The sequence below is a fragment of the Ixodes scapularis genome, unplaced genomic scaffold (assembly GCF_016920785.2).
Source record: "Ixodes scapularis isolate PalLabHiFi unplaced genomic scaffold, ASM1692078v2 PGA_scaffold11__112_contigs__length_91849675, whole genome shotgun sequence".
NCBI lineage: Eukaryota > Metazoa > Arthropoda > Arachnida > Ixodida > Ixodidae > Ixodes > Ixodes scapularis.
In genome coordinates, this window is record NW_024609837.1 from 30,018,532 (window position 1) to 30,044,080 (window position 25,549).

Genomic DNA, 25,549 nt, shown 5'->3' on the forward strand with positions numbered 1-25,549 from the left:
GGTGTCCAGAGTTCGGTGTCTTGGTTTCTTTGCGGGGGAGACGACCCTGGGAAAACTAGCCCTTAACAGCTTCGCTGTAAAAATTACCGAAGACCTTTAATGATGTACTGAAATGCACGGAACGAAGTATTTACAGAACGGGCGTTTAGATTTTGTTTACTCGTTTCGGAGAAGTTAAGAAAAGAAAACAAAAGAACAAAAAAACAGGTTGTTTATTTATTCATTTTACTCCCTAAATTTAGCGGTGACATCGAGATCGCGTGGCCCGACATCAGGTTACGCGGCGTGGTGGATCACGTGACACCACGACCTAACACCGTGTAACGTCGGTCCCCCACCCCCGCCAACGTCAGCGGGGAAACCGCCCGCGGAAGAACGGACGGACACGCCAATTTTTTAGAATTTTGCACGCCCCGTTTCACTCGGACTCCGAAAGGCAGCCAACGCTACGATTCACTGGCGCCAATCAGTGTGTGGGTTTGCTGTCGCCGGCTGAACCAATCACGGGCAGGGAAAAAATAAAAACGCTAGATAGCGGAGCATTCACTGCGCGCGATTGCTTTTGTCAGTGAGAGCGAGCGCATAAAGGGGGGGGGGGGGGGGGGGGGGCGACGACAATCGCCGCGATGACCAGCACTTTTGGTGCGCCTATTGATTAGATGGATGGGATCGTAGCATAGGCTATACGATCGGACCTTTTACGCATCATTCACACTGGCTGTTTGAACGGGAATCGCACGCGAAGCGGTTGCGAACGCGGTTGCTCAAAGCTGCCCCGAGGAGGTTTTTTCCGAGAACGGCTAAATACGGCGATAACTCACTCTGCTGGCTCTAAGCATCCTAGAAGAAAAACAATTTATGACGATACGCAGCCGATTTTTCTATTGAAAAAAAAAAATCAAAGATCGCAACACACCGAGGTAATCTCCGGCGATGGGAGGAGCCCGTTCCCAAAACCAGGAGCATTGTCAGCCAATAGCAAGCGAATCATCGTCGCGACTCCGACCGGTGGAACCGCGGAGTGATATCTCGAAGGCGCGCAGTGCACTGCCCATACAGCCTGGACTGCGATTCAACCCAGCGAGCGCACGCTCGAGAGCTGACGATCGGACGCATTAGTCCCGTGGGAAAAAAGAAAAGAAAAACGCAGTGCGCTGTTGCTGAGACGATTATTGCGGTGTTATGTTCCCTCTCCGCGAAAAATCGACTACTCTTACTCGGTTCTATTACCTACAAAAATCAAACACATTTTGTAATAACACCGTTCCCAATCTCAACGAAATGCCGACAGATATCTGCCTGGTTGGGTGAGAGTTAAAGTCTGAAAGACTTCAACGAAATGTCGCATTTTCACTCGTCACATTTCCCCCTGGCTGCCGGCACAATGCTCCTCCCATCGCCGGAAATAATTTCAATCTTTGACTGTTTTTTTAATAGAAAATTCGGCCGCGCAACGTTATGATTTATGGATTTCTAGGATGCTTAGAGCCCGCTCGACAAGTTATCATCATATTTAGGTGCTCTCAGAAACCTCCTCAAGGCACTTTTAAAGATTTTGTGCAGTTTTACGCGCCAATGACAATGACAACGAGCCGATCCGCTTTCGGGTAGTAATTCGCGAACGCTAGAGTGAATGCAACATTTAAAGGAACACTACAATAGAAATATTTTTTTAAAGATCTTACATGGGACACGTCTGATGTTGTTTTTTTTTTTGTTGCAATTTTTACACGAGAAGAAAAATGATTCGCACCATATTTATTTTGTTAGACGCAATATAGGTGTAGGTCACGGCCCGCCTCGTTGCCCCGCCCATTACCCCTGGATTGGCTCGGCTGCTCGGTCGAACACGCTAACAATCCAGGTGTCTCCCTTTCCCGACATCCGGCGCGTCTAGTCTGCACTCTTAGAAAAAAGGGTCAGTATAGCCCTCCCTAAAGGGAGGAACGCTCTTGACACATGTGTTCCTTCAGAAAGGGAGAAACTTTCGTCCCTTAAGCAGGGGAGGAAAAGTTCCTCCGTCGACTGCATCTCATTATGGCGGCCACGAATCGAGCAAATCGAGCTCGGTAAGGCTTAACGAGAAAACCAAGTCTATCGCAAGAAGCGAGAGGAGCAGGAAATAAAAATGTAACACGAGCTTTCCGCGAACTGTATTTATTTCCGAAGTTTCTTTACCCCTGCAGGTAAAGAAACTTACGTTTCGAAAGCATGCAGTCACTCAGTCTTTCCATCGTCAGCACTGCGATGTTCAACGGAGACAACCGGCACTCAGTTCGCGCACTTTATGTCCTACCTTTGCTATTCCTCGAGCCACAATTCCTTCGTCAACCGTTGCGTCAACCGCACATCACGGAGGAGTGAAAATCATTCGCCCGCAAAACCAAAAGCCGCTCTCAAAAAGAAGCAAATCCGAAGCAACCTCTTGGCTTATCTCAGCACGGTAACACGAAATTATGGCGTAGCCGCGTAGCGTAAAAGGATGTTAAATCGCTTGCCACCAGATGGCAGGGTCAAGCAGAGTAATCGCACATAGCTAGGATAGGTGGCGCTAGGTACCGCCCAATTCATGTTTTACAAAAAAAATATTTTTATTTCCTTACGCCACAATTGCGTTTCCTTTTCTTCGGAATCTCTAACACATGTAGACACGTTGCGCACACTACAAACATCAGGTCAACATATATTGAACGCATACACAGGCATCGCACATACAAATATCAATACAACAGCACACTACCCCGATCACTACTACCGAGCCCTGCGTTTCCGTCTTTTATAGTGGTCGTTTTGAACGTACGGAATTGTTCGGTGACTCCCTAAGCAAAAAAAAATATTCCGAACATGTTCATTTTTTTCTAGCAATGTCATACATCTGAGGCTATTTTTAATGGCTCAGGGGATGAATCTCTTAGTAAAAAGACGAAGCTCGATCATGCCATAATTATTTGAAAGCCAATAAATCGAGCCGCTCCAATGTGGTTCCAAGCCATGAGTTTGTTTTCCCGCATGGCCCTTCGTAGCCAGTATTTATATTGTAGTGTTCGTTTTTCTATTTGTGCCGTTCGCGCAAAGCTGCAATTGCCGTCTTGAATTAATCTCTGTAGAGCGGATATCCACTCAGCTGGAAGTGATGCTTCACGGGCACAGACATCGCTTTTCGATCAACTTGAATGCAGTGAAAGCCGCGACTTGCGACAACTGTTAAGTGTACGGAGCTGCGCCGTTGCGAGCTCGAAAACTTCTAGCGCTCATCCCAGCGCGCCACTTAGAGGGCAGTTTCTACAGGAACCGTAATATATTTAAACAGTAAAATAAAGGATAGCGTTTTTTGTTTTTTTTTCGATTTTGCCTGTCTTTTTTTTTTATGCTAAACTTCCATTATAAATATACGTACTTTCCGTCATACTTTCGTAGTGCTGTCTTTTCCCCAGAGCGCAATCGCTCTCGGGGACCGACAGTCACATTGGCCACTGTACGATAGGAGCTTACCGTTCAGACCAGCGTTCCAACATGACTATCCACACGTCGATCGACTGCACCTAATCCCTCAAGTGGTTTTAAACTCTTTAATGTAAAGCGGAATGTCATCCTGCGACACAACGGCCCCTCCGATAACGGCCCGACCAGCGGCATCAATGCCCGACAGTTTACGTCATCTCATCTTGTTGTTACACCACTGATACGCGAACACACGGTCACATCGGCGATAATTCCAGTCTTCTGTTCACAACCCACAACACTGCCATAACGATGTCGCTGACACGAAGAAATACAGAACCACGTTGACGATGTTGCTGACACGCAGAAGAATCACGTTGAACGCCGGTTGGCACTCGGCACGGGACAACGGAACCGAACTCAGCACGGAAGGCACGCAGGCAGCCGGCAGGAAAACCTGCCTTCCTTGGACGCAGTTCCCGCGATTTCCATAACGTCGAAAACGTCGAAACAGTTCCTCGTGGTTTCGCTGCTGTAGTTCCGCGTGTGTCCCGCAAATTGGAGACGGCCGTCTTACCCAGTGTATGTAGCGCTGCTGGCACTGCTCCGGAACTTCGCTGTTTCTAGCGGCTTCGTTAGCTCGTTTGATAAAATTAGTGCTAAAAACGTCAATGCAACCGAAATGTTCTGCACGTTTGGACTAGAAGACGGAATTACAGGCGGCCTTCGCTGCCGCTGAAGCTCAATCAACTCAACATTAATTTATTAAACAACGTGCGCGATGTGCTCGAAAAACGAAACCGAAAGAAGATGGGTCGGGAGGGCAAAAGCTTTCTCCGGTCTGCCTGGAGGAGGAAAACGTCTCGGAGAATAATAAGGACTTTAATTTTCCTTTCATCGGTCTGGGTTTGTTTATGTGTGTTTTGGTAAACAAAAATAAAAAAAAACCTGTACAAAAAAAAAAAATCCACTTTTCTGGGGATCGAACCGTTGACCACTTGGTCAGTAGCGCGATGTTCTACCCCTGCGCCAACTGAACAAGGAGGAACTCGTCCTCCTCCTTTCATCTCAACTGCCGTTCCTCCCTTCTCTGGGCAACTTGTCCGCAACAAGGAGGAACAGTCGCTTTTGCTACCTTTCTCCTCCCTTTTTTCTTAGAGTGTGGTGTCTGACAGCGCCTGCTAGTTGTGCGAGCAGACGCGCGGCGGCCTCCGGCATCGTCTGCTATTTCACCACCGCCTATCGTCGTCTGCCATGCCCGAAAGACGCGGACACAAACGCTGCCCGTCGGCGTCCGTCTTCCCCTTCGTCCGAGTGCTATTCCGCCCCTGTCAAAAAATGTTTACAACGCTTGCAAGACTCGGCCATAAAAGGGGCGTTCTAGCGTTCCATCATGCGCGAGCGACGGTCGAATACAAGCGTCCGTCAGCGTCTGTCGATGTGTGGTGAAAAGCGAGCGAGAGGACTAACACAAAGCCACAAAATAAATATTCGGTCATTTCTACTTTTATGCTCTTGTTATATTTTTTTTTTCGCATGGCTTCCGCGAGCAAGGTGAGAGAGAGTCATGACGCTCAATTGAAAAGTGACCTGAAATTACCCGCTTTGCCAGGCCAGGTGCACTGCAAAACTTGAGCTACTTGCCTTTCGAGGGGCAATGACGGGAACATACCTAGACCAACTTGATACGAGCCAAACGCCCGATTTCCTCCAGTCAAATGGCTCTAAAATTCTTACCTGTTTAGGTATCTTCTCGGTATTAAACCATGCTTGATATCGTGGCGGTTGCATAACAGACCCCATGCGTAAAAGCGCACCCTAGTGCCACGCAGATGAACTAGGACAGGCCGCCATGTTTAAGTCAATATAGCAGACGACACACGCCACAACTGTTGCTGCCCAGCCTTTGACGCTCGCCGATGTGTAGTGTAGGTTGGTGCAAGCCTGATGGCCAGATCGAGCTAGGTTCGCGAGACCAGGAACTGCACATACAGAATCAGGGCACGAGGAAGCAGGTTGGTTCTAGCTGGACTCGAATGAAACAAGGAACCGCGACGCTTATGTACATTAGTGTGACGACATAAAACATGGTGTCAGAAGTAGAGGGATTACCAGCATTCCCCGCTTACGATGAGGTTAACCTCTGCTGCCAATACAACGCAGCAAGGTAAGCACTGGAAAAGCTGACGGCGGGCGTCATTCATGACGAGGCAGAGAACTACGTGTGGCAAAATATCATGAAATGACGACACGACGTTGCGATGCAACAGCGCGATGGGGCTACACCTCATCGTGGAGGAAGCGGACCGAAACATGAAGATTTGCTACCCATAATGCCACGGAAATCGAAACTGACGAAAACACCACCGTCGGGGGGCGCGTTTGCGAAAGGGGTCTATACGCCTCGCAACTGGGCTCATTTTCGTCTTCTGCGCATAAGGAAGGAAGTAGCGGTGACGTCAGAACGCCGAACTCTGATTGGCTGATCGCGACCCCCTATCTCAGCGTCGTCTGCTCTTTTGCAACGTCGTCTGCTCGCAACGTCGTCTGCGTCTGTCTTACCTTTCCTGCGACTTTCGGAGCGAACTATTAAGAGAGGGCAGACGAAATAACTCGAGCGGTACGTTGTTTTTGTCTAACAACTAGCAGACGCGCATCAAGGAGGGAAGTCAAAGGACTCCCTGGCGAGGTGTCCCGGGGCGCCGAGGTTTTTTTGCTTAGAACCGAGGCAAGTTTTCTCCCAAATACTTTTTCCCTCCATTCGTGTGCGGCGAGACCCCTCACTCTTTAACGGCGTCGGCGGGTTGGCGCAGTTAACGTCGTCTGCTTTACGTCTGCTAGTCAAAGCGGTCAAAGCGATGGCTGCTTTACCTTTGCTGCGTCTGTCGGAGATTCACCGCTTTTTCATCGGCGAGAGTCACCGTTGCCTCGGGAAACAAGGAGATAACAAGAGGAAGAAATTGACATTTTAATCTAAAACTGAGGTCAGCAATCAAAATATCATAAGGGAAGGGTTCACAAGGGTCGCGCGGGCATATTCCACTCAGCACGCCAGCCGGTCGTGGGCAGACGAGTCGCGGAGTGCCTGCTAGGCCTAACTGCCGTGCTCGCTTGGTCGCGTTCGGTGGGATCGTGGTCGTGGGAGCTTTTCCCGGGTGTTTGTGGATCCAGCGTTCTTGTTCGTCGTGGTCTGTTTCAAGTACTTTTTACTTTTTTCTTGCTGCTTGAAGTCGGGACGCGTCAGAACCGCACGTAAAAAAATAAACGTCCGTGGGTCGTCGCGACCGCGACGTTGTCGGCCATGCTGATTTGATCGTAAGAAGTGCGTAAGACAGCTTCGGAGCTGTCGTAGGATTTCATCGTAATCTGCGCAAAACTTACGATAATTTCGTTTCGTGAATACGAATTAGTTCTTAAGTTTTGTCTTACGCACATTTTTGGCGTAAGATCGTTTTGTGAATCTGGCCTCTGCACTTCCGAAAGTCGCAGGAGAGGTAAGACAGACGCAGACGACGTTGCGAGCAGACGACGTTGCAAAGGAGCAGACGACGCTCAGATAGGGGGGCGCGATCAGCCAATCAGGGCTCGACGTTCTGACGTCACCGCTACCCCCTGCGCGAGAAGCAGACGAACTTGCCCTCCGCATTCACTGAGCAGCGGGGCAGCTTTTATACGGGAACCAACATCTTTCTTCAGCATAAACACGCGCAAAGGAATAAATCTAGCCATATCGATCAAAATAGCCGATCTGCGACGCTAGGCTTAGTTCAGTCCCGCTACGAGAAGAAGCACCCGTACAGCGCTTCCGAAGGCATGTATTTGCGGCAGTTTTTTTTTTTTTTTTTGTTGTTGTTGCAAACTCTGTTGGTTGAGGAGATCTTTCTCTAAACACCTCTGTGAACTTAAAACGACCCGCACTCATAAAAGTTTACGAGTTCAACGAGCCATGCTCGTTCAGCACTCCGCAGATTCCGGCAGCCATGTTTGTTATCGTTTGAAACCGAAGCGGAAAGGCAATCTGGAGATCTTTCTGACAACATGCTTGAGAAACAAATACTATGTTTAGATTATTTGTTTCTCAAACATAAGAAAGTCTATTAAAATACTATTACGACACGAAGATACAAATTTACAGCAAAGTTTTCACGCGTCAATCATCTCTCGAGCCAGTGTGAGATGTAAGCGTCTTGTAAGCACGGGGCGAAGCTTAGTGTGCTGCAACCCCCACATTGTGCACCTAAATTACGTCTAGCGACGTAAATATTGTTTAAAAAAAATTATTTTTCGTGGTAAAAAATTCTCTAATATACGTGTACGTGTCCCTTAAAAACATTTCTTTCGATGTGGTGTTTTTTTTTTTTTTTTGTGAGAATGAGCACACGGTTTCGTTAAAACCCCAAAAAAAATCTTTCCTTTAGGACGAAGCGAGCCAGTCTGTATGATTTCATAGATCTCAAACTCGATGTACGTGAAAAGCCCCCCCCCCCCCCTCTCCCCATTCTCTTGATCAATCGGACTTTATTGGCGGATGCGCCCTTGTGCAGTAGTAGAGATATACGGTGCCATTTGTAGGGTACTTGACTTTCGCCCCGCTGTAGAAGCAGTCGTGCTATAAGATAGAAGAGCAAAGAAGTTACTACGTAATTAAATTGACCCCCGAAACAGAACTCTGGCAAATTGTGTTGTCGCGGACCAAATGGTTAAAGCTTCGCAGTGACGTCACGCTTTTTTATCGGCTTTTCTCCACGATCCAACGAGGAAAACACATCAAAAATGTGCGAGTAAAAAAAAATAGAAGTGTGTGAAAAAGCCCGCGGCTTTTCTGGCGACGTCGCAGAACCTTCTATACTTTCTTTAACCCTAAAGGCCGGTTCAGAGACTTGCGTTTGAGTGCGTTTGACTGCGTTGCGTCGAGTACCGAAAGCGAGTCACCGGCACATCTGTACTTCGTACGAAGCCTGGAATCAAATTCAAGGAATCAACTTGGCACGCGATATAAACAGCAGGGATGTCCTGGTTTCTCGCAGCCGCAACGCAGTCAAACGCAGTCAAACGCAACTGTCTGAACCAGGCTTAACGTCCGAGCACGAGACATACACAAACGAATACACGTAGACTACAAGCGCAACACCACAGCGCTCTATCTGCGTTTTATTCGATGAGCAAGAGGATAAGCACGCATATAAATGGTGCGGAGGCCGTGACGTTGCACTTCTGGCGCCGCTGTGAAACAAACATGTCTGCCATTGTCCACTTTTAGACACAAAGCAGACGCTTTATTATGAAAGAGGTCTGGGTAGATGTTTACTTTATGCCATTTTTTTTTTTCTTCTGATGATTATTTTGTTTTAAGAATAACACGACGTTCAAGTTTTGAATTTATAACCCATTTCAATATATAAAGCGCTATAGCAGGTGAAGCGCACTTACCCTCCTTTTGTCAAGAAAAAAAAACACGCTTAGTCGGAACAATTTTTCCAAGAAACATTTTTATTTTTATTTTAAGGATATTAATTTCTTCATAGGCCATGCACAAAACTCGACCCCGCCTCTAGCCGGAGCCCTCTTAAACATTTCATCGTCGTATTGCCTGTGGCACAATCTTGTCGTCGACTCGTCTGTGCTAGTGTGGTTTGTTCACCTGAAACAGTTTGGCAGTAAACAACAAGTCGAACTTCCATGTCGAGGTTGCTTTCCAAAAGAAGATCGGTGAGGAATGTTGCCCAAAGAAAGACGAGAACCTTGTTAAAGGTAGAGCTCATATTGCGGAGAGGTGAGACTACGTTTTCGAGGGGAAAAAAACAGTTCAAGTGAACACCAGGGGTGTGTATGCATGTCAGTCTGCATGCAGGTCGACTCTCAACTGTCGCCAAACCATGAAACGAGTATAACAGATGTGACTGTGATGGTTACCGATTTTCTCAAGAAGAAATCCTCTGAGCCGGGCACGAAGCAGCTAACAATCATTGAGTCGCACCGTGATTAAAACTGGAAAATATCTAAGGACCAGAAACAGATTCCTTCTGCTTTCAGAGGTTGCTTTTTGCCCACCACTTCAATTTCGAGTTTAAGTTGCAAAATACAACCGCATCATCTCGCTGGCAACAAAACAACAAAAACAAAAACAAGAAGAACTTGGTATTTTTAGGCGTTCCTTTTGTTGTCAATAAAGTTTCTGTCGATAATCTCTCTTATCGACAAAAAGTTTTCTTTTGTCGATAAGGTTTCTGAAGTTGCGCGTTTCCAATTTGAAGAAAATCGACGAAATGAACGGGGTGCCGAGATTGAGAACATCCGAGCAAGGACGGCTTAAAACGCGACATGTTCCTTGTTGTGACGGGGATTAAGAAAAAAGGTTCGGAACAGGACAGGGGGGAACGTCTCGACAGTGGTTGTCGCACGAACAATCTCGAGCAACAACGGCGAAACTCGAAACGACGGAACGCCCGGCGGCCGCGAGACGGGGGGAAATGAGATCTGTGGCAGCGCCTTAAAGCTCCCCGGGAGGCGGAAGACGTCTGGCAACAAGGACAAGCTGACAGGTCGTTTGCCCCGGGATGAACACTGACGAGCTGTGCCGTCCTCGCATCTTGAAAACAAGCTTACGTTCACGACGGTTACAATCATACAATGGCTGTAACGACATATATTTCTTTTTTTCTTTTTGTTATTAGGTGACACGTTGTTTCGGACTAATAGACTTTTCGGAACATTGCGTATAGACTAGTTCCGTTTAGCGTGTTTAGCCTCCATAGATCCGCCAAAAATTAAGCATGCTGTTTGAAATCAAAACACGGTACGTAGAAAGCAGATTTTTACAAGTAAAATATTTACTTCAGGGCGTGCTTTTACTCTACGAGAAGAGCAAGCAGGTTCTAATGTCGCTTATTTGCTAAACCACGCATGAAAAGAAAAAAGAAGCTTGCATACGCTTTTACATTTTTCGTGTAAAAGGAATAGAAGAAAAACACGAAATGATAAAATAGAGTATGTTGTCCCTGAACAGACCGTAGGAACAATATTAAAATCAAGCTGTTCCGTCCGACGTATACCATTTGTATTACCCGTATACCAGTCGCCGAAATCAAGTTTGCGTTGCACCGAAAATGTATTACGTGAACACCGAGCTTTCGTGTGATGGAGAAACACGCATCAGCACAGAAACCGCAGCTTCCGCGTCCTTTCTACTTTTACGTATGACCTTTCGGGAGAGGCATTTTCCGACCCTCGCTTATATGGACGCCGAAATAGTACACTGCTCGCACCAAAAAATCCCGGCGAAGAAAAAACAAAAAGTTGCATTTATAAATATTTTGTTCCGCGCTAAGTGAACGGTGACTTCCCATCTGTTCCTCGCTTGCTCGAATACCACGGGCGCCTTTTGCATTCGTTTCAATCTTGCCAAAACTATGCCCCTCTCTCCATTCTCGTTGCAAATGTTGTGTCTTGTGATTATGCAAATGTTTTCTTGTTCTTTATCGTTTTTGTTGTTCTCTATCAGCGCCCAGGGTTTTCTCCGAGGAAGCCGTCTGGCTCGCACGGTGATAGTGCTTGCTTCCTGGCGAGGTTTTGCAGCAGATTCTATGTTTCCCGTGCGTACCTCGTTCACCCCTTAAACTTAGCGGGAACATTTCTCCGCTAAATTTAGCGGGGAATCACGGCGTTCTGACTATAACGTCACGGTGTCATGTGACAGCATGTCGCATGGTGTCACAATTTTTTTCTCGCTAAATTTATGGAATATATTTTTCGGCTTACTTGAGAAGAAAGGAAAAAAGGTTCTCCGCTAAATTTAAAGGGAAACTTTCTCCCCTCCCCTTACTAAACACGACCAGAAACCGGATTTTTTTCTGTCTCTCTCCCTCTTTCAGTGTACGGAATTCTCTCGATGACTCCATCCTGACGAAGGCTGTTTTGTGTGTGTGTGTGTGTGTGTGTGTGTGTGTGTGTGTGTGCGTGTGCGTGCGTGTGTGTGTGCGTGTGCGTGTGCGTGTGCGTGTGCGTGTGTGTGTGTGTGTGTGTGTGTGTGTGTGTGTGTGTGTGTGTGTGTGTGTGTGTGTGTGTGTTGATTTGTAAAAGCTTCGCACCTTTTACAAATCAACATGCTAATCTTTCTGAACGCGCGTGAACACCTCCTTTACCTGCGGTATACGCTCCTGCCCTGACTGCTTCGTGGTCGGCGAGCAGGCGCACGGGATATCCTGGAGGATCTATCACCCTCCCTTCAACCGTCTTGGGACTACCACCCCGCCATCTGTAAGGCGCTGCGGTAATTAGATGCCGGGAACTAATTAACCACGCATCAGGTTTCTTAAGTTATCACCGACTATATATAAATAAATAGATAAAAAGAGTGTAGGTTTTTGTTTTTGTTTTTCATTTTGGTGACTGGCTGATGACGTCCGAAAAGCTTCACAGGTACCTACGGTTGACTTCTGACCGAGGTGCGAGAAACCATGGTTGCCCCACATGCGATCTGCACAATGGGAAGAGTGTTTTTTTTTTTGTGTGTGTGATTTAAGGTGTGTTTGGTGCCAAAATATGTTTGAAAGAATACAGAAGTTGGAGGAATGATGCTCAAGTGTCAGGGCGTCAAAAAGAAACCGCGTTTCTCGACTGATTACGATATTGAGCGCGCGCATGAATTTATTCTTTCGGATAGACGAGTAACAGTGGATGACGCGTGAAGAATCATTTGCAAATTAGCCGAAGCTTTGCCTGTGTAGAATGATTTATGACACGTTTGGGTTCGGAAATGTTTCGATTAAAATCACTTCTACAGCCAAAGTGGGGATACTTTCTTCTTTTATCTCATACGGTAGGCTAGTTGCACTAATTTTACCAATACTTTTTTTTTAAATCGCCCTCTTATAATAAGTCATACCCTATGTTTTCATTTCTTTTTTCTAAGTTTTCGGTGCGACATTTGGTTTGACATCCGTGACGTCCGGTGTGACATCCGTGGGCTACGCATGGATGTCGCCAAACTCGAACCCCGAAACATCTCACCGTCCCTTTAACAAAAAAAGGTATATTGTGTTTTTTTGTTTTTTTAGCAGCAAACTGCGCTTGTCTTTTGTCGCTGTTCTTCTTGTTTGTTTGTTTTTTTTATTTTTTTTATTTAAAGCTGAAGCGGCATGCCTCCCTTGTTTTGGTTCTCGTTTTTTACCGGTCTATTTAGGATCCTTACTCTCGACAAATCCGGTGCCCGGCAGGTTGTCGGGACGACGGATTACGACGCCCGAGGTGACGGGCCGCCCGAGAAACTCAAGAAGCCCGGAGTTGATAAAAGCCGGATTCTGAGAGGTCCCGGATGGAGCTTCGTGAGCAACATAAGCTGATGCCCCCGCCAGGCGTCTCCCACGCTACCTCGCGATGCCGCGGGCTAGGCTTGGACACCCGTGTGCGCGGGCCAACACGGGAAAGCACTTCTAGGGGCGCCCAATCCCAGAACAAACTCCACTCCTCCGGACTAATAATCTTCAACGTGCGTTCCTGTCTGCTTTCTTCTTATCATCTTCCTTTAGTTGTTTTTTGTTTTTTTTTTAATTTATTTACCGGAATGACGTGTGCAGACCAGAGCAACGTGAGCGAGAGCAGACTGACTAGATACCGTTCAACTTGAGCCGCGGGCCTCTCGAACGAGCTCGAACGCAACGGCTGGAATAGACCTTTCCAATGCTGGACTGCAATCACAGTCCAGCGTGCGATCTTCACAGCCCAGCTAGTGCGTATTCGCCGCTTCGGAAAGTGAGCAAAGCACGCGTCATACGCACGAAAACTCAAAATGACACCGGTCACACGCTTCTTTTTTTTTTTTTTAAGGGCTATAGGTTTTACACTTTCGTTCCGCATGACATCTCGAACGCATGTTCTGAAATGTACTCAATGTAACTCCAGGTAAAGGGTTTTGCACCTTGGCGTTCCAAAACCTATTCGCGTCCAGCGTTTCCCAATTCGCTTTGTCACGTGACACGACCCGCCGGAGTAACTCGGATCTATTTGGGTAAGATCTGTAACACAGCCCTCGTGTGTTGTTGATATGCGATAAATCACACTGTATTACTACTTATAAAACACAAGACCTGCGGCTCTCCCCTTCATACGTCACCACTAAAGTGGACCCACGCAATGGCACCTAGAAGACAAGGTTAGCGCATGACGTCACCGTTCCCCGGCCCGCCCCAAAGCGGTAAACACGCTTGCAGTATAGGGGGCGCTTCGAGGATGTAGACATATAACTCTATGTTAAATAAATGTTACGAAAAAGCGAACACTGGCTAGGTGGCGCAAGCCGCCGTCCAATTCAAAAGTTTTACCCTCATTCATCCATCCATCCATCCTTCCAGTGGGGACGAATGGGGGCAAGGGAATGCGCAGCCTTTGTCTGCACCAGCACGTCTTCTAGCGTCTCAAAACCAGCGTGACGCTAGCGCCGGGTGGCGCCGAGACGCATTGGCCTGCCGCTTCATGGCCTACTCGGCGTACTCTAATCGAGCTTATGGATGTTTCCCACTTAAGGCGGGTCAGGTATCCACTAACGATCATGTAATGGGCAGGCTACTAGGTAGCGATCCCCGCTAACAAAAAAATAGGCAACCCATTTTTTTTTTTTTTGTCGCGTTTAAGGTTTTTAGGTGTGACGAGACAATGAGCTGTCACGTATACTAAGAATACCGGCGTCTTTGGAGCCTCTCTTCGGAGAACGTATCTTTATTGTCGGTTGTACGCTGTTGAAATCGAATATGAGCTGCTCGCCCCCGTTTGAAGATAGTCAGTTCCAGACCCGTGTAGAGTGTAGGAGACTAATGACCACCAGTATAGTAGAGATAAACTAAAATGACCATCAACATGGCGGTCATTCCTTGCTCTTCTTCTCGAAGAAAACACATTCTGTCGTGCAAAATGTATCCTGCAGAAGGTACTTGCTCGACAGCGAGGTTTAGTCCAAACCACGGTGTAAGATGTATAGTGTGCACAAGGGCGAAGCCATGTTGAATGTCCTCACCTCTGGTATACGTTAATAAAGCATCGTTTTGGTCTTTCCACGCTGCTGGAGAGGGTTCACGAAAAATGCGCGATTGTAACATATTCTTGTTTCTCCTTACATATATGTCTTCGCGTGTTCCCGGTTGAAATGTTTGATTATTTTTTGGTCCTGCATACCTCATACGGAACCCACGTGACTGAGAACGAAAGGGAGCGAAAAACGTCCATAGCTGAGGACGCAAAGCACGGCGACCGCCGCGACCCGATCGGACAGATAACGTCCTGTTGGCACACGGCCGCGTAGCCTTAGGGGGTGTCCAAACAGGACACTACAAAACGCACGACTCCGACAAATCGTGAAAATTGAAGCGGGCGCGGTTGCTTCAATTTTCACGATTTGTCCGAGTCGTGCGTTTTGTAGTGTCCTGTTTGGACACCCCTTTAGCCGACAGTGTCTCCGCCTGCCCACGTGGTTCAACTTAGGAAAAAAGAAACCAATGAAGCGTCTCGTTACCATGGCACCCAGGCGCGCTCTCTTTCCACTCTGAGCCGTCTCCTTTGACCTCGACGGACACTGGTTTGAACACTGCGGGAAAGATTTCTTGCTTCGACGCGTTCATAAATCTGTTCTTACTTACTTTGAGGCACGAAACCAGGGTCAATTATGAAGCTGTGTTTAAGCGACACTCGTAGATCAAGTGCTTAGTTTTATATAAAGTGGAAACCCGAAAAAAAATACTTTAAAAACAAGCCTATCTCTCATACCCGGGCCATAAAAAACCGGACCCGCGAAAAGCTACCACAAGCCGCTTATTGAAGAGACATCTGGTGGTGCCGCTTGCAACTATGGCGAGGAGAAGAGGACTTTATCTGGCAGCTGCGACGCGCGCGGTGCCCGCACTTATACATCTTACACAGCGGCATGGTCTTAGCACAAGTAGTGCCATTCGATCGAGCAGTTCATGACCTATTTTACGAACCAAGCTGCGCATATCTCCGTTCCCACGCAGCGCTTCGGGATCCAGGCGTTGAGATTTGGACGAGAAAACCAGCGAAGGACGCGTGACCATGTGGTGCAAGGCACGAGCAGGTGGCCAACGCCGGGAATCTGAACGCTTCAGCGTCCCGTCCCGAATATATGCGCTATTTTCAGTGAAGCTTTTATGTGTGCCTTCTTCTCCGCGTGTCCTCCTCCTTACACTGCACGGCCCGATTGCACTTCGAGGGCAACTAGACACTCGGGCTGTTGTTGGCACTCTTTACGTTCCCATAAGCGAGGCAGGGTAAATAGGACATCTATTTTGGCGTTAATGTTATTTTTCTATAATGTCGACAGGTAAAGGGCCGAGATGATGTTCTAGCACACGCCCGTTACCGTCAGAGTCCCGCTTTGGCTGAGCGTGTGACGAAGTGTTAACGAAGGCAGAAAGCTTTTGCCCCAAAGCGGAGCATATTTCTCTCCAATTTGAGATACGGACAGCGTAAGAATATATGCTTCGGGGTCTACACTTTGGCCTCAGTAAAAATGATGGCGGAGTAGAGACACCTTAACAAATAAGTTATGATGTCTGAAAGTCACAAATTTCGCATTTTGGCACCGACCAAAAAAGCAAAAACAAAATAAAACGAGACAACGAATTGAGCGAATACGAGACGCTCCACCAAAAAAGGGAAGAGACGCGCTCAGTTCTTGCGGCGAAAGAACTTGAGATGCGCTCCATGATCTCTGACGCGAAGATTTCGTTAGCTCGAGTTCTGCATATATTGAATGCGCACAAAACGCGGCTTTGATGCGCTTCGTCTAGGGTGGTTTTTGTGCATCGCTTCTTTACTGGGAATAGACTTATCTGTTTCATCGCCTAGAATCCTTCTCTTAAATTTCGAGTGTTTTCTCTTTCCTGTTTTGGTTGTGGAAACCGTCGCCTTTTGGTCGCCTTCGACAACATGAGCTTTGCCCTCTTATATGGCATAAACTTGAAGAAAATATCTGCGTTCAAAATATCATTTACGGCGGCTCTTTTTTTTTTTGTCTATGTTTTTTCGTTGGTAAAAATGTGCGTTCTTTGAATTTCCAGCTGGCGCGTATTGAGCCCATGATCTTTACGCTCAACTACTCTTTTTTTTTCTTTTCACGTCTTCGCAGTGCACTTTTTTGTACAACGAGAACCCTAGAAGCAGTTTGAGCACGTTCACGGTCATTACTAAGGTAGATTTTGCAATAGGCTGCCTTCATTTTTTTTTTTAAGCCATGATAAACAGTGAGAAAAAGAAATATACCCAAGGACAACCATCATGTTTACAAATGTTTCAAATACGTCTTAGAGAAGGGTATATTGCCGTGTTTTGCCCCTAGCATGTTTTTTTTTGTTTTTTTTTTTTTTTACTTCAAATAATATTTTGTTATTACAACAACTCTCAACATCCCCGATTCACGGGGTGCATAATTGTGCTAGTTGGTAATCCATAAAAACAAACTCAGCGTGAAAAAAAAACGAGGACAAGGGACACATACACGGGCCCTGATTATCAATATCCCAGATTGCTAAAGTGAAACAGATAAATAATAAACAACCTTGCGTTTAAATCGATCTTTTTTTGGGTACGTTAATTTGTACATTTTTAGGACAAATATAAAAAAAACGCACAACTCTCCTCTTTTTTTGAGGATCAGACAGTCACCATAATAAATTGCGTACATATTTTTTCCCCCAGCACGCTTCGACCAATCACAACAATTCTTAATTCTTGGTCCAAGCAAAGCAAGCAAGCAAACTCACTTCCGGGTCAATTTTGTAATTAACCAGATTTTATACGGGGAAAATCGATGGCGTAAAACAACAAAACAAAATGTCGCAGTCTGCCCCGCATCTCACTCTTCCCTAACGTGCTACGAGTTTAAAAAAAAAAAAAAAAAAAATGCCATACAGTGCGTTTACCGCTGCCCGACAGGGCCGGTAATCTCTTCCGGCGCTAATCAGATTAAGTGTTGTTCTTATATTCATCTAATCCCCGTGTTCCTTCCATGCCTGCTTCAGAGAGTTTTGTTAGCTGCGTTCAAGGCGAACGAAATGGCAGACACGACAGAGCCACCGCGACAAATGTTTACCAGACAGAGAGTGGCGAGCAGTGTAAAACCTTATTTTTTCCAATATATCGGTCGCGTTTCTTTGTTGTTGTTGTTGTTTTTTGTTGTTGTTTTTCTTTACATTTTTTGTCGGTGCGTTTAATACAATGGTGCAATTTATACGCGTGTTTCCCATAAGTAGGGGCCTTAACTGCACAAATTGGCCGCGGGTGTTTCGGTATACTTGTTCGAGAATTAAATTAACTATTTATAAATCGTTAGTTTCTTCCCATTTAAATTACTGCAACCTTATTTGGGGCACCACAACCAAAACAAACCTGACAAAGTTTCACCTTTTACAAAAAAAGGGGTGTACGTGGAATATCTTCTGTTCCCTCTCTACATCCCACTGCATCATTATTTAAGGCCCTAACAGTAAAAACAATTCAGCAAATATATGCGTTCATACTTTTAACAACATATCGTAGGGCTGTTCAGCAAAACAACGTTCATTACATTCACTTAGCCAACCTAAAACATCGCATCATCCTGCGCGACCTTAGGCAATATCAGCCCTGAGTAATCTGTCCATCCCGCACAAATTACCTTGATCAGACGCCTCATTTTAATTTGTCCCACCATACTGAACACTCTCTACAAAAAGAGTATAAATTTAGAGGCACTTTCAAATAAAGGATTAGTAAATTTGATTTTTTCTCTATGGCTTTTTGAATACTGGCATTGTTTTTATCCAGTTTACTTTCTTTGTGCATTTGCTGACGGCTGTCGTGGTTTATTGTCAAGTATTGTGCTTTTCGTTTTTTGCCTGAAGTGCTCATTACACCAAGCATTTGCATACGATGTGTTTATATTTATGTAATATTTAGTTGTTTTTTGCGTGTTGTTTTGTTTTTATTTACCGTTTTGCTGTTCCGAACTGCGCGGGGGCTGGGACCTTCGTCAATCTGCTACCCAGCAGCTTTTTGTCCCGAGTCTCCTGTTGTCATGTAAGGAGATATGACAACAAATAAAACTTAATTTGATTTGATTTGATTTTTTGATGAGAATATTAAAACTGACTCCCGCTTGTGTGAATACATACTGGTACATGTATACAGACATTTTTTTTTTTTTTTATGACCAAAATATACATGTATGCAAGCTCATCAAGGCAGACAGACTTGCCCCGCCTACCGTACAAATACTACAGTCGAATCTCGTAAATTCAAACTCACTTAATTCAAACTGGCGGATGATTCAAACTAACATGCAGGTCCCATCTTATGCGTCTCTATGAGAGGAAGCTCCCGGTAAATCAAACTTTCCTTTACTTAAACAAATTTTTGGTCCCCCTCGAGTTTGATTTAACGAAATTTCGACTGTATACAAGTGCGACTTAAGCCAATGTGCGTCTTATATACCGACTTTTTTGTGAAAACGTCAATGCATATGGGGGATGTGACTTACACAACGGCGCGGCTTATAGACCCGAAAATACGGTTGTTTTATGAAGCAACCACCAGTCGCGGCTGTTCCCAGGTCTTGACCTTTGCTGTCGTTAAGGTTGTTGCGAGCGTACACCGGTGGCTCATAACGCAACGTAAGGAAAACGTAAGCCAAACGCTGCCCTGTAAATGGGCCTGAACGCATAGAGGTTGGAGTGCCTCGTCAGAAGGAGGTAAATTGCTGGAGAAACGGTAGGGTACCAGCGAGATCATCGAGCTGCGGCGATGGAAATAAACTAACCCCCCCCCCCCCCCTTCCCATGCGAAGGTCTAAGGGAGCGCGCCTTCTCAATCTAGCTCGGTCGTGAAGGGGCCTTAACGCGCGCCGTTAGGGTTGCGGATTATCTCGGCGCATCCGCGATTGCGGTTGCCTCCAAAGGGTTAAGCTAACGAGGACAAAGTATAAGGCAAGCCGAACTTCACTGATAGGGTTCAACGACCTTCTCTGTATGCGTCGTGTCTTTTCCCGCGACGAACACACGAACAGAAATATATATGCTACAGCACCTAGATGACAAGGCTCACGCATGACGTCACCGTTGGTGGATCTCCGACCCGACCCCAAGCGGCATAATGCCAAAACTCGACTAGATCGTCTTGGCGTCGCCCCGCTCTCTGCAAGACCCGTTCGCGGCGACGCTGACGCAAGTTAGGCTGCGCTGCGTTGATCCACCGGTGATGACGTATAAGAGGAAAAAGCACAGGCCGTGTCTCTTATGGTGAATTCCGCTCGCAGATCTCGAGCGCTCCAAAAGCGCTCCATTTGGAGCGCGCATATTCCGCTCGCAGATCTGGCTCGAGCTGGTCATCTTCCACTCGTAGATCTCTGGCAGCGCCCGCTCTACGGAGCGCCCCAAACCCCGCCGAACTTGCTCTGCGGGATTCCACAGATCTCTCCGGAAATTGGCAGAGCGGCCCACGTGATTTCCGTCTAAATCGGCAGTGCGCATGCGCGCCGCGCGGCGAGGTTGGAGAGGTCGGCGGGCCGGTCGGGCCGTTGAGGTGGATCTGTGCGGGTGGGTCGGTTGTTTACGCGGGATTGTGACGGCTCGAACGCTTCTACGTCGCGTAGATCAGGGATGCAAAGCCGGGACTGTGGAGCGTGGTAAATCGTAAGCGCTGACATCTGTGATCGTGAGAGGAAGAACGACAGAAAAGCCGGAGGCAGACGCAAGGTTAGGCCTGTTCATTCTGCAGCCTATGATTGTTTACCTTTTTACACTGCATTCCGCCGGCGTTTTCCCGTGAAATAAAGAAAGAAGGGATTAGGCAACGACAGCGCAAGTGATGGTTTCTTATCTCTGTGTTTATTAAAGTCGTACCAGAAATGTGAACTCCACCGCTGGCAATTGCTGTCCGTGCCCCGCCGCTTCGAGGCGGCCGAAAGGTATGTGACGGTGCCGAAAGCGGACGTATCCGTGATTTGTAACATGGGCGCTGTAGTGCGTATAATTTCACCCGGCCTGTGTCGCGTGTTATTTCTGCAACTAAGCAGTGACAGTCGTCACTGGTCGTCGGAAAGATCAGTCGGCTGAAGCGTTGGTGGGCTTGCCAAGTTCGAGCAGCGGCCATTTTGAACGGCGGCGGGGGAAGCGGTGGGAAGGGGTGTGGGGGAGGTCGCTCCAAAAATGCAAGTTTATCTTCCCCTCGTCGATTCGGAGCGGGTCCCACGGAGCGGAATTTTGCCTCCCTCGCGGATTTTGGGAAGCGCTCCGGATCTACGAGTGGAATTCACCATTAGATGGAATCGACAGAGCGCGTCCTTAAAGACGAACCGAAATGCATTTTTTCTTCTTTTCTTTTCCGGATCTTTGGCTACGATAAGAAGTTTGTCGATATTTATCGACAGCCATTGCTCTCTCCCGATGCCCGGTTCAACCGGGCCATTCTTCTTCTTTCGCTTTGCGGCGATCAGCTCGGATACTCGAACTTGAACTTGAGAACCCGGGCGGGACGGTCTTTAGCTACATTTACGGCCTCGGAGTGGCGTGACCTGAATGCTGCACAGCGGCAAGACGCGTATGTATACTGTGGGCAGGTTGCCTTGTCCCCCTCTGCCGTCTCCGCCGAGAAAACGGGCAGTCGCAGCTCCAGAGCTTCTCGATGAAGAGAGTATTCGCGTTTGATGAACTCGAGCGGAACTGCTACGTCACTCAGCATAAAGTCGCATTCACGCCGCTTACACATCATTCAAAACGCAGCCTGCAGACACCGTCTGAGGAATGTTTCTTCCTTTGTAAGGATGTATACAGCAGCGTAACAGCGGCTTTACAGCCGCGTCGCACGCTCGAAAAGAAAAAGAAGGGTCTGTGAGGCCACGTTCCTGCCAAACACGAGACAACAAATCACGACGCACAATACCTGGACCCCAGCGAATGACGAAGCTGACAATACGATTAGACCCAAAATTGCGACGCGCGGCAAGGACCTTCCACATGACGTTTTATTTCGGCACAGTCCCGCTGACATCGCATTTTTTTAATCCTAATCGTATTTGCTTTGTATAGCTTTGTCATTATCTTGGACCTTTCCATTGGTAAGCGCATTTCGTTTCTTTTTTTTTTCTGTTGTGACAAATGAATTTATATACTTCTTTTTTTTTTACAGCGTAGCTTTAAGGGCTAGTTTCCCCAGGATCATGTCCTCCGCAAGGAAATGAAGACACGAAACTCTGGACACCTACCGCCATCTATCTGGTTGCCGCCGTCGCTCATAGATGGCGGCAGAATTTGCACTGCACTTTCCGTTGTACAACTCCGCTGGTCTTCCTTCTTCACCAGAGTGGAAAAGCTAAAAGTGTGTTTTTTTTTTTGTTTTTTTTTTATTATTTTTTTATGCATCAGAATAGAACGTTCCTCTTGACGAATACCCGGCGGAGTCTCTCGTCTGCCAGCGCCGGTGAGAGAGGGAAAAGGAGGGGGAGAGGGTAACTCGCGCGACACTCCCATTAACCCGGAGCGCTGACGTCAGCAGGCGTCACCCTCTTCCCCTCTCCCCAACGCTGACAAACTGACAGACACCGTCGGGTTTTCGTCCGAATGAGCCCTTTGGTTTTCGGCAGTCACGCGCACAGCTGGCGCGGAGCCAGAGAGTAGGAGACGATGCGCAACACCTTCCAGATAACAAAACCGTAGTGCTGAATGAGATGGCTTAATCAGAGAAGGCCAACGCTAGACAAAGATTGGAAACGAGTGCTGCGTCAGCGCTCGGCTTCGAGTCAAGTTTGAGCCGAACGTTGACGCAATCGTCGTGTCCAATCTGTGCCCAGCGTTGGCCTTCTCTGATGACTGCATCTCATTCAGCACTACGGCTTTCTTATTCTATGTGTTGCGCCGCGGCGCTGTGCAATCCGGGCGTGCTCAGTTGCCTCTGTGCCGTCGCCGGTTGTTCTTCGCTCTGGGTTTCCCTAGTAGCGGTGCGTGTGCTGTGATGTATGTGTGTGTATTTAAAACGATAAATGCTGTTCACTCCGCGAGTGATATGGATGCGGTTCCTCCCACGAGTGGTATGGACGTGATTCCTTCCACGAGTGATATAGATCACCGAATTAGAGGACGTCACGTACTCTGACAGGCAGAGTACAGACATAGCCTCCTCTATGGTACAGAAAAGCGGTGAACAAAATTGCAGGAAGATCTATTGGTGGCTTTTTAGGAAACCTGTTAGCGTGACCTTTGGGAAACCCCACACACTTGCTTCTTTGGGAAACGCTAACGCTGACCCCGTAACGAGGCCAAAAAGGGACAGAAAAGGAAAAGCAGAGAAAGCAAAAGAGAAAGCCAAACGAGAAAAGTGAAGGTGTCAGTGTTGGCGTTTCCAAGGGTCGTGCTAACGCATCCCGAAGAATTCACCAATGGATCTTCCTGTAATCTATTTCGAGTTCGCGACTGGGCGTGTCATTAATTGTGATCTTCCGTATCAGAAAGCGATAGCCTTCGGTATAGACTTACACACATGGACCCCTGCTTGCATCGCAAGCGACTTCCGGCTGCTCCGTCTTTGCAAGCCTGCGAAACTTGCTTATGTGACCTGTGCTAGAAAGCGTAAATGCTGCACATACAGCAAAGTTGGAGATTTAATGAGGACCTTCGTCTGTACGATTTAACGTCTTGGAAGAAACAAGTTGGTTTACGATAATATTCGAAACATTTAGAGAGATATCATGCTTGTTTGTTTTGGCGATCGCCTGGAGAATCGGTGATTAGATGTTTCATCGGCGTTTCAAACTGTGGTTAAGGAGGGCTTTGTTCATTTGTAGGAACCAGAAGTTCACTCTGACGTCAAAGAAGGGAGCACTGTCTGGTGGCTTTTGCAAAAAAAAAAAAAAAAGAATCTATACCATTTATATGTGGTCAATAGAGCGCGAGCATTTTTTTTCTCCGGTTCCCCAAAATCAGCCAGCGCGAAGAGTCATGTTGCGCTAGGAGTTGGCGCAACAGAAGAACCTGTTGCGCCAACTTGTCCACAAAGTCACCGATATCTTAAGAAACACCTGGACGTGGTGAGGACCCAAGCACCTTATAATCGCTCCGCAGTCAATCAGATTATTACTTCAGTCACGCTTCCGGTTTCTTAAGTTGCCGGTAATACCAATCTTCACCACTGATCAACGCGTCACTTAAGAAAAGCTTATTTTTTCCTTTTTTGTGTAAAGTTTTTCAAAAAAAAGAAAGAAAAAAGCTCTTTGTTAACAAGGTGGATATTAACCGCCTACACCTTAAGTTTATTGCAAACATGTTGATAGTGTCTTAGGTCTGGTAACGATTTTACAACCACTATGTACACAATTTGCTGCCACACAGCATGGTTACAACACTTGGAGACTGGAATAAAATCATGTACTGGTTTGGCACCGTCGGATTTGTAGCACAGTAGTGGCACGTGTCACCGGTACCCACCATGCATCAACCCTCGGAACACAAACCGGAAACGAAAAGAAACCCAAACGGCCGAGATGACCTTTGAAATCATAGTTCCCAATTCAGATTGAGGACGGCAGAAAGGTCTTTCGGTTGTTTTACCCCAGAGCGCGAGCTTCCTGTCTTCGATAACGTTTCGTGTTGTTGTGAGCTTCGAGCACGCAACCACATGCCCGACGGCACGGCAACGATCGCGGGACTGGGTATATCCAAAAGAGACAGCCTGCCGTTTTCATCCTGCCAGTGAACAAACCGATTACTCGAATACTCTTTTAGAAGCTTTGGCAGGTCTAGAACGTCGCAGCACTGACCCATCTCTTATGTGCTCTCCTCCAAGCCCAAGTCACCCTGCTCGTATATCATGCAAAAGACACGGAGTTTCTCAGCAAACATGATGAAAAATTGTCTGCGGACACGCCTCACGCATGTTGTAGGCATGTTTGCTTTATACACATGCTTCCAACATGTCTGCAGTCAGTCCTTGCATGACCAACGTAACAGGACCTCATGCAAGAAACAGACACGTATGAGACAGTGTCTGCGCACAATGGATTAAGTGGACAACCTTGTTTCAGTAAAGAGTATTGGGAGGGCCCTACTTACTTGGTAGAAATAGAAGAGTTCCAGCTCAGGTTCCGATGTGGCGTTTCCGGAGGTTGTGTTCATTGTGCCGTCGACGGCGGTCACCTCCGTCGCCATTGGTGTTTCCTTCTGGACTTCGTATTTGGGTTCTCGTGGCACAGGCGATGCCATTCGGCGGTGGATGCACGGATATGACACAACTCGCGACGAGTGGTTCACGGTTACGCGAGTTTGCACGAGCAGAGAACGACGCCTTCAACAGCGACGACGGTTGGGTAGCCTCAGGGTGTGAAGAAGGCGAGTAGAACCGTTTCCAAGTGGACTCTGGTCGGGGCTCTTGCGGAACATCAGGATTACCGCAGGATTCACTCGATGAGTATCAAGTGGTGGCCGTTGAATGTCAATTATCCTGGTCAGTTTGTTCAAAACTTGAAAGAGGCATTTCATTAAGAACGCAACTTCAAGTCGAAAGTGCCATTGACGACAGCTGGGGTCCTGAGAAAAAAACTTTGCTTTTCCTTTCTAGTAAGTTCATAAAACGATTTCGAACGGTGTATTCCTGTGCGACGCACGTGTGACAATAAAAAGCACCCCAAATCACTCGGAGCATTAACGCGATTCACAACCGGCGAAACGTTTCACCATCTGTTTTTTCTTGAGCTGCATCTTGTAAGTGAGACTTAAGACGACTAGGAAAGCGTTCGTTCGAAAATGGCAGCGGTACCGGCCGCATCTATACTAAGGTGTCACTTGGAGCTAGAGGAAGGAAGTGTCCGCCAATTAGCAAGATACGCATTTTTAGTCACAAGAAAGGGACATGCACCAATGTTTCATCTGGGCACACGCACCAAGAAGTATTACGAACAAGATGTCAAGCTCCAGCTGCCTCACCACTCGAGCGCTTTGTTCTAAGAGGGGAGGGCGTACCCTACAAGAACCATCACACGCACGCTCAATTCGCAACCAAAAGAGGCCTCCTAAATGTAGGTCACTTTCGTCAAAATATACGCTTATATCGTCTTGCCGTCTGTAAGAATCTAACAAGAATT

The 25,549-nt window shown here is 47.1% G+C and overlaps 1 protein-coding gene across 2 annotated transcripts in view; it reads right to left on the reverse strand.

Moving 5' to 3' along the window:
* LOC8025057 (cardioacceleratory peptide receptor) overlaps positions 1–24,621 on the reverse strand; it is a 222,653-nt gene extending 198,032 nt beyond the window's left edge. For both annotated transcript variants that reach the window (XM_029993681.3, XM_029993682.3), the window contains exon 1: positions 24,522–24,621. In XM_029993681.3, the coding sequence (XP_029849541.2) occupies positions 24,522–24,617 (96 nt within the window). In that variant the 5' untranslated portion in view covers positions 24,618–24,621. The remainder of the gene's footprint in view (positions 1–24,521) is intronic.
* Between the last annotated feature and the right edge of the window lie 928 nt (positions 24,622–25,549).